This window comes from Stylophora pistillata, chromosome 12, assembly GCF_964205215.1.
Source record: "Stylophora pistillata chromosome 12, jaStyPist1.2, whole genome shotgun sequence".
NCBI lineage: Eukaryota > Metazoa > Cnidaria > Anthozoa > Scleractinia > Pocilloporidae > Stylophora > Stylophora pistillata.
In genome coordinates this window covers 27966483-27976466 of record NC_142530.1, presented here as the reverse complement: position 1 = coordinate 27976466, position 9984 = coordinate 27966483, and the positions used below count along the sequence as shown (strand labels likewise).

At 39.4% G+C, this 9984-nt stretch overlaps 1 protein-coding gene across 1 annotated transcript; it reads right to left on the bottom strand.

The window, feature by feature from the left end:
* Positions 1-7704: 7704 nt before the first annotated feature.
* Positions 7705-9941, bottom strand: LOC148719475 (QRFP-like peptide receptor). The gene has a single exon (XM_088742113.1). It carries the CDS (start codon positions 9314-9316, stop codon positions 8342-8344), a length of 975 nt encoding a protein of 324 aa, XP_088598239.1. The 5' UTR covers positions 9317-9941; the 3' UTR covers positions 7705-8341.
* Positions 9942-9984: the final 43 nt, after the last annotated feature.

Below are 9984 nucleotides of genomic sequence, written 5' to 3'. Positions count from 1 at the left end.
GACTGATGGAATGGCGCAGGCTACTACAGTAGTAGCATTTCTGGCAGACGCCAGTGATCCATGAAAATTATGCGCATTGTTCATGCGAAAGATTATGAAACGATTTACCACTCTAGAAGATGGAAAGTATTCAAAAGGAATAACGAGTCATTTTATTGTACTTCATGCTCTAATAATTATACTTATGACAAATTTCAATATGTGTAAGAATTTTCAGACATCGTGATGAATTTTGGAAGTTTGCTGGTTCAATTTGCATGTACAACTCTCATGAGGAAGGGTATGAAAAGAAATTAAAATTGATATCTAAATAAATGCTCTTGTACCGTCAAACAAAAACCAAAACCATTCGGAGGTTTGTAAAAAAATTTTTTTAGTATTAATTAGCCTTGTTGTGTCGCCTCGCGTCGCGTCGTGGACTGGGAAAGTCAAGTACGGCCATTAATTTTAAATTAAAAATAATCTCGTCTTATAGATTTGCCTTTTTACAGGAAAAAATCACAAAAGGTACATTTAAGTTAAATTTAATTGTTAGATTTAAGGTAACTTTATATGTGCTTCAATATCTGTTAGTAAGCTGGACTTATTAATGAGCAGACCGTTACAAATTTTAATAAAACTGTAATTTTCTGCATCGTGTTGTTTAATCTTGTTTTGCTTCTTTTTTTCCGACAGTTTTGTCTTCAAACTTAAGTGCTATTTTCAGCCTTGATTTCGAGTAAGGGCAGCGTTTGACGTCGAGGTAGTTATTACGGTCACTAAAGACGTCCGTCATTCATTCAAGAATCTTAAAGACAAGATAATTGTGAGGAAAGAACGTAAAGAATTCTTTAAATTCGTCTAAAAATCGACATGATAACTGATCCACTTGGCGTACTTAAAAATTGCAACAACAAATAACTTATGAACAATACAATATAAGAAAAGAAGTATGCCGAAGAGATATCCCTTGTTTATTCTTCATTAGAGCAATTTTCATTGGCATAAGGTATTTCGTGGACTGGACTGGACTGGACTGGACTGGATTAGTAAAACGTGGACTAGTAAAACGAGGAATTGTAAAACGCAGACCTAATTTTTTTCATGTTTTTCCTTGTTTGTAAATCGAATAAAACTTAACAGTAACGGACTTAACAACAACAAAACAAAAAAAAAACAATTTCATACGAAGGCGATCACAAGACTTAATGGCGAGCCAATTTTGATGTTATGCCAATTTATTTCGACGGTTTAGTGAGGGACAATCCCTGTTTGACCTTCAAGCTACAAATGGGTTTGACATGCGCCAGATACAAACGATTTTATATGTTTAGGCTAAGAGAGAATTTTATTCAGCACCAGTTTAAAATCCTAATTTTGTTTCATCGAATCATTCAGCAGCCAGTTGAATAATTTCTTTCATGTTTTTTCATGTTTGTAAATCGAACAAAACTAAACGATAACGGACATAACAAAAAAAAAATTCATACAAAGACACAAGACTTAATGGCGAGTAAATAGTTGTATCCAGAAATGAACGTGATTGTATTGTGGGTCATAGCAATAAAAACTGCATTACTTTGGAGACGCGAGCCGACAATTTTCGTTTTCTAACGCAACTAAGTTAAGACAATTTTACTTAACTAACAATCCGATATGCTACACAAATCTCTGAACAGTCCAGAAATACGAAGAGTTCAGAAATACGAACAGTTCAGAAGTTCCCAATACGGACCGACCTATGCTGGTGAATGACATTTTTTTTTTTTCTAACACATAAAAACATAGGCATGCTACGCATGCAGGAGTTATTTTTCAGATATGTGGGTTGAAATGGGACACTTAATAACTGATGCTGATGTCTGAATAGTTGTTGGCAATAATAACTTGCGTTGACACCACGCTTCCTGCAGTCCCCTCCAAAGCCCTAATTTGAACTCGTCAAGCAACGCTCTCTCTCTAACGTTGCGTGACGAGACCAAACGTCGTCGTTGGCTCCCCTTCTGTAAAGAAGATGGGTGTCCATTTCACATCATTGACTGATGGTGAGTTCTGTAATGGCTGTAAAGCAGGGCTCGAAATTGCGACCGATACGGTCGCCAATGCGACTAAAACTTAAGTTGGCGACTAAAAGTTCGAGTTTGGTCGCCACTTTGGCGACTAAACTAACTTCCTCTGATAAATAAAAGATTAAAGGCTGATAGTTTCGAAAAAAACTGTTTGGGGCTGCGTCGGTGGGAGTAACGAAATAATTTGGATATATCAACAAAGTTGAAATGGTAAATTGGCCACCGTAATGATTACAAAAGCTGACGTTTCGAGCGTTAGCCCTTCGTCGGAGCGAAGGGCTAACGCTCGAAACGTCAGCTTTTGTAATCATTACGGTGGCCAATTTACCATTTCAACTTGTAGATGAGAAAAATTTCTTAAGTCTCGTTTCTGCTTTTATGCCGAAGGAAGTGCAAATTAAGTCTGTTTACCTTTAAGCTAAAACTTGAAATGGCTTTCAAATTGCGTCTTCCGAGACGACACATCACAGTGGCTTCTTCATGGTGATCGCGGGCGCAATATTTTGTTGAAAAGCTTCTGAATTTAAAATTAATCCGTTGAGAACAGGAGGTCTGGTACTAAATGCCTATCCGCCATGTTTGATAAAAGTTTGATGCCTTCGTATCGTACGATTTCTGGCATGCGATGTGACATATTTTCCTTGCTAAAGTAGCCCTGAAATGTTCTTATTACTTCTTTCGCTTACTGCTTAAGGTAAAGTTGTCATGCAAAAGTCTTTCGGAGTTTCTTCTTTTGTGTTTTCATGTTTTAAGTCGTTCAAGATCGAGGAGTTCGGTCTACCCCACAATCGCAGCCACAATCCACCAGAAGCCGAACAACAACGCCAATTCAATAAGGCTCTAATCTGATTTCTTTTCTTGTACTATCTGGCGACTGCATTTTTGCACTTGGCGACCATTTTTTCTCTGATAGTCGCCAAAAGGCGACTTGGAATTTTTTAATTTCGAGCCCTGCTGTAAAGGCCAATACAAGCCTTGAATTGTCTATCACATTCTGGACAACACAGGCCCGGTGGTAATTCTGTCCGTGGCTGTTGTTGTCTTTCTTTCTTCCTTTCCCTCTTCAGCCTTGTGCCTTCTGAACGCCTTTCCTCAAACTTTTCCACTCCATCTCTTATTGCTTTCCTCCAAATAGTTCTGCTCATAGCCAGATTTTCCCATTCTTTAGTGTCAATGGCGCACTGGTTAAGGTGACTTTTTAGCCCGTCCTTGAATCTTTTCTTTTGCCCTCCTACATCCCGTTTACCTTCTGTCAGTTCACTGTAAAACATCTTTTTTGGCAGTATGTTGTTTTCCATCCTCACTACATGGCCACTCCATCTCAACTGGTTCCTCACACTCACACTCTCCACACTACACATAGCTGCTTGTTCCAAAACACTGAGACTGGTTCTCCTATCTTGCCACTTAATGATCATCATTTTCCGTAAACATCGTTGCTGGAACTTTTCTAAGGCTACTATGTGTCTGCGGTAGATTGTCCATGCTTCAGATCCGTATAGTAAGGTGGTTACAACTATTTAAACAATAGAGTGTTTCTGTCGAGGAGCTATCGGCTGATAGTTGCCCCGCGGAAATTTGATGTTCTTAAAACAAATATTTGCCCGAGAAGCGAAGCTTCGAGAGCAAATATGCTAGCATCAGTACTGTTCTGTGGCTTGTTATGGCATTTGCTCCGAGCCTTGAGCTTGAGTCGCATTACTGATGAAATGAGCCGATGGTCGGTCCAGCACTCACCCGCTGGCCACAATCAGTAATTCCGTTTGGTTTTACCTGTGCAGAAAAGTGCACAATAGGCGTTACGTGCCACTTTTTAATTGGCGTAAAGCAATGTTATGGACATAGCCTAGGAACGAGGCTGAGTTCGTCGAGTGTCAGCACAGGTAACCCAGGCTCACTGTTTGTCAGTGTCACGTACACATGGTTAAATAGACAGAACATGTGGGGCGAAGTTTAGGTCTGGAAATTTGCTTGACAATGGAAATAAAAATGAATGAAACTTACCATGTGGCGATTTGTTGTTGTCCTTAATATGTACACGAAGTTTCGGGAAAAATACTCTTCTTCACCTTTCCTCCAGTTGAAGAAGAGTATTTTTGAAATATCCCTCAGTCGAGAAAACGACATAAAGTAAGCGCGGGACTGTGTCAACACTTGGTAAACTTCACCTTTTCTTTAATTATTCTTTGACTTCAAAAGCGCGGAATTACGGGAGCAGTAGTTTAACGGCCCTCTCGTTATATCATTCTTCGGCTTCGTGTGCGCGGGAGTGCGGATACACTAGTTTAAGGCCCTGTTTACAAGCAAGGAGGGTAACCCCTGTGCTAGGGTTACCCTAGCAGTCGGGTCAAAGATAGCCCGGGTTTACAAGCAAAATTTCACAGGTAGAGTTACCCTACCACCCGGGACAACTTACCTTGCTTGGTAACCGCGCGCATTGTTATCAATTTTCAAAGGGTCTGGAAACAAGTAAAAAGTTTTCCCGGGTAGGTGAGTTATCCCCAGCAGAGCGTTTACAAGGCAGCTAGGGTTACCCTGGCGCTAGGGTAACCCTAGCGCTCAGCTAAGGTTACCCTAGTGCTAGGGTAGCCCTAGCTGCCTTGTAAACACGTCGATGAAAAAAAGAAGAAATGTGGGAGCGTTAGGGTAACCCTCCTGCCAGGGTAACCCTAGCACTAGGGTTACCCTACCTGCTTGTAAACAGGGCCTAACGGCCATATCATTTCATCATTCTTCGACTTCAGGAAAGCTTGAATTCGGGAACACTTGTCCAAATTCCTCTCTTTTGATATTATTTTTCGACATCGGGACCGCGGGAACAATCCATTCATAACAGTCAATAGTGGCTGGGTATTCTGAAGTTGCTTCTATCAACAACTCAAGCAGCATTTGATTCAAAATTGTTCTTATGTTTCACTCAGTCTCCTATAGAACGAAGAATAACCATAGTCGTACATTTATCACAACTCCGCAGCTTTCCCAACACGACTAATACGTTTCCTTAATTCGCGAACCACTCTCCTCGAGTCACGCGTTCATTCGCTGAAATTTGAAGACCTGTCAAACCACAAATTAGCAAGAACGGTCTGATTGGTGCGACATCGAAAAATACTACAATCTGATTGGTTTGTGATACACCAAAAAATTGCGCCAATCACATTGCCTTGAGATACACCAAAAAAAGTATGCGTCAATCAGATTGCTTAGAGATACACCAAATTGCGCTGATCAGATTACACTAGACCAAAATACACTAATCTATACGCTAACATATATATATATATATATATATTTTTTTTTTTTTTTAAAATAACTCAAAAATGATTGCCAAAAGAACCCGAATGATTTAGGGCTACAATTACGACTTTAATTACAGGAAAATCCTCCTTGAACTTAACAATTTGATAGCGAGTGAGTTATAAAGAAAACAAACGTTATTCAAATTAAAGAGAAAGCTTTTGCCGAAACATTTTTATTTAGTTGATGCCATCCATGACAATTTGGAACTACTAAAATCGCTAGAGGAAATGCGGGGTCGCTCAATAAAAATTTGCATTTGAACGCGATGAGTTTGTTTATAGAGATTTCTCCTGCTTACATCTAATAACAAACCTCTGAAGTATTTTTTTGCCTCGGAACGATATATCACTGAAGGCATTTTATGGACTGCAAGTTTTTTGACTGATTGAAATTTAAGGTATGTGGCAGTCTTCCACAAGTGTTTTCTTTTTTTTTTTTTTTTTTTTTTTTTTGTCAGAAACGTATAGTTATTTCGTCCGCTATATTGATCTATTAATAGATGGAATCGCGAAAGGTTACATAAGACAAGCCAATGAACTTTTCCTGTTCCCAAGGGTTCTTGTTTTCATCAGTAGATAACAATAGAAGTGATTTATAGTGTAAGGTTTGTGCTTTAAATAAATATACTTAAGTTCGCTTTAAAGGTAAGTTTAAACTGAAACAAGCTTGATTATCGGCCCAGCTAAGCCTGATTAACACTAGATGCCAAAACTCATCCTCGTTCCCAGGCTATGTCCAGCACATTGCTTCACGTCAATTAAAAAGTGCTACGTAACGCCTATTTTGCAATTTTCTACACGGAAAAAACCAAACGGAAGTACTGATTTTCATTTTCATTTTCATTTCAGTGTCAAAAGTATTCCGAGATTGCATCGGTTTTACTTGACTTCGCTCTGTGATTGGGTTAGAAAACTCGCGCCATTCTGTCAACATACGAAGCTAAAAGCAATCACGATTTGGTCGCCTGCGTCTTCCCGCGCCTTTCACAGTTTCGTTATATTTACTTTGGCTTGTCATTGGCTCTTAAAGGTTTCTTCCATTCTTCCAAGTGGCTGTTGCGATTGCGTTGGTCTTGGTTTTACGACACTAGCGCGCCACTACGAATTTTAATCGACGTTTCGTACAATACTAAGCTCATTTAAAGCCCTCTGTTGAAATCAGCCCTCTCAAAAAAATAATCCTAGAAAGTTGCGTTCAATCAATGAACTTAAAAGTTCAACAAAAACTTGGTGTTCAAACAATGGCCGGAAAATCTCAAATGCTTCGAGGAAAAATTTAAATTGCGTATACGTGTCCATGTTAAACGAACGCCTTTTCATTGAACGTAATATAACCAACCTCATTTCGCTGTTAAATAACAATTTGTACTCCGAACTACGGTTTTATGATCTGAAATGATATTGCGGTCAAATAAGGGAAAACGAACATTACTCAATCAAATGGATAAAGGCTGATAGTTTCTAAAGAAACTGTTTGGGGCTGCGTCGGTGGGGGTAACGAAATAATTTGAATATATCAACAAAGTTGAAATGGTAAATTGGCCACCGTTACGATTATAAAAGCTGACGTTTCGAGCGTTAGCCCTTCGTCGAAGCGAAGGGCTAACGACGAAGGGCTAACGCTCGAAACGTCAGCTTTTATCATCGTAACGGTGGTCAATTTATTGCTCAATCAATTCCATTTACCAATCTACTTCTCAGCAATACAGATGCTTTGGAGTATTTTAGTCGAGCAATACAACGGTTATCTAGGATCAACGAAAGCCGAATACAACGGTGTTGATTAATTACACCCGTTGGCAAGAGAAAAAGCAATTAAGATATTTTGGCAAAGTTGTCATGATATCTCAGTGTTTTTCTCATTGAAATTCAGATGTTGCCTGAAGTATAGTTTTTGTCTTGTCTTGTTTGTATTTCTTGTCAAAGAAATATGTTAATTTTATCGCCTAGGTACCCTACTGTTTACAGTGGGCGCAAAGTGGAAAAAAAAAGCAACAGCAATGTGCGTCCAATGAGAGGGGCAAACTAAACTTGTCTAGAGATGATATTAAAAATATTACCAGCTTGTACTGCTCTATGACAAGCTGTATTGATCGATGAAAATTAACTAATGGCAATAACTGACGGATGCCAATCAAACATCGCTTGTTCGGTCTTCGTCTCACTGAACTGCAAAGGAAAATTATCCATTCGAACGATCCAATACAACTTCACTTGCTTTTCCCAAAAACGCTGTTAACTCTCCTTTTGTCACCAAACAGAAATTACGACGAAGTAAATGAAACTTAATATAGATCCCTTAGGGTGGTAAACGAAAGTGATTAAACCACGGAGGTCCTCAAAACAGGAACCAAAACTGGCAGAACTGTTGAATTTATTATTCATATAACAGATAAAGAATTAATTTTACGCACGAAAAAATGGAATACTCTCCCTTTTAAAACGTTTCGTATCGAGTACGACATTCTTTTTTCTTTTTCAGTCCAAAACCGACTTTATTACGTACGTATTGAAACAGAACACACCAATAAGTACTCATCGTTTTTTAAGTACTTATGCGTGCAGTGGGAAGAACGCAAACGAAAAAAGTCTACTTCTCTCTTAGATACTTGTTAAGTTAATTGAAGCAGCCGCTGGCTTCTTAAGAGTTAAATAAAAACTTGCAAATTCGTGCTCAAACAATGATTGGAAAATCTCAAATGCTTGTAGGGAAAGTTAGAATAATTGCGTATACGTGTCCATGTTTAACGAACGCTTTTTTATTGAGCGTAATACAACCAACCTCATTTCACTGTTAAATGACAATTTGTACTCCGATCTACGATTCTATGATCTGAAATGATACAGCGGTCAAATATGGGAAAACGAACCTTACTAAATCAATTTCATTAACCAATCTACTTCTTAGCAACACAGAAGCTTTGGAGTATTTTAGTCGAGCAATACAACGGTTATCTCGGATCAACGAAAGCCGGGTACAGCGGTGTTGACTAATTACGCCTGTCGGCTTGAGAAGAAGCAACTTAAGATATTTTTAAGACCTTGACGGAATTTTCCGGCATAAGCATAACAGATGCAAGGATTTATAGCACAGTTGGAATGCCACACGAAAAATACAATAGCGTCAAAGTATTGGAAGCCACAAGACCTTAGCATGGAGCTGTTAAGTGAATGCAAGATCATTACAAAGTAGATACTGAGGGGCAGCCAGCATATTGCAAATGTCAGAACGATCGCGATGGACATTTTCAGTACGTTTTGCTCCCTTCTTGCGCGTATATCTCCTGCATTGAGCGATTGCTGGTCTCGAATTTTGTGAGACTGGGACCTAAGCTTCAAGAGAATCGCCAGGTAAAGTATGGCAATCGCAACTAGTGGAACATAACTGAATGCAACGAACAGTGCTAGAATGTAGTTGTTAAACGAGAAAGATTCTCCGAAGGTTTCTTCCCACTGCCGCTTGCACACCAGCCCTCCCGGAGACTCAACTAGTTTATAAGAGGACATGTTTGGCCACATAGCAAGCATGGCGATAACCCAAGTAGCGAGAATGAGGAGTCCGCAAAGCTTTAAACTGAAGAGCGGGGAACGGAGAGGGAAAAATACTGCACCAAATCGATCCACTGCTATCAGCACCAGGCTCTGAATCGACACGAGAGCAGAAACAATTCCAAGAAATGGAACTATTTTACACGAGGCCACGCCAAGAGGACCTCTGATCATCCAAGTGTCGACATACAGCTCTGTTACAGTCCGTGGAAACTGGAACAACGGGAAGAGCAGATCGGACATGGCCATGTTCACGATGAAGAAGTTGATGGGCTTTCTCATGGTCGGCGTCCTAAAGACAATCACTCCGATGAGGATATTTCCAATCAGAGAAACAAAAAATATGAGGAAATAAGAAGATGTTTTTCCAATCTTTTCTGCTGTGGGATTAATGCAGCTTGGTGGCTGTGTGTTATTCATCGTTGTACTCAAGTTTGTCAAAACAGTAGCGGGGGCTTGCCTTCCTATTACGGTGATCTCCCAAACGTTCTCGAGGAGGTTCTCGAACACTTCTGCTTGTATTTACGGAAATCTCTCTCGTTAAAAGAGTGCTGTTTTGCATCCTTATCATGTTTCCGTCAGCGTGAGGTTGGCCCTTGTTAATGAACTATTCAACATGTCGGAAGTTTAAAATTTATCGTTTGGAAAAACAAACTTGATAACATAACAAGGAGTAGGGTTCAAGTGGTTGGTTATTAAAATTGCTTGTCAGTGCATCTTAAATTGATACTATTTATGAACACTCTAAAACTCAAGGTGTAGTCACAGCTAAGTCCACGTTTTTGCGTAATTTTGTCGGATTCAGAATGACAGCATCTTCACCCATAATGACACCTTGCAATATTCACCGGCAGGAGATTGCATGTTGCAATTCTGGAAGTCGAATACTTAGGTGGACTTATCTCCAATATTTGCATAGTTCTAATAAACCTTGTTATCTGACTCGTTGTTTGTATGAGTGAAGTCGCTCAGTTTACAATGTACAAGTCATCCGGAAATTGAAATCCCTTGGAAATTGACAATCCCCTTGCAATTTTAGAAATTTCTTGCATGGAAGATCAAAAACCTCTCGGGAGGCAAACTGGCAC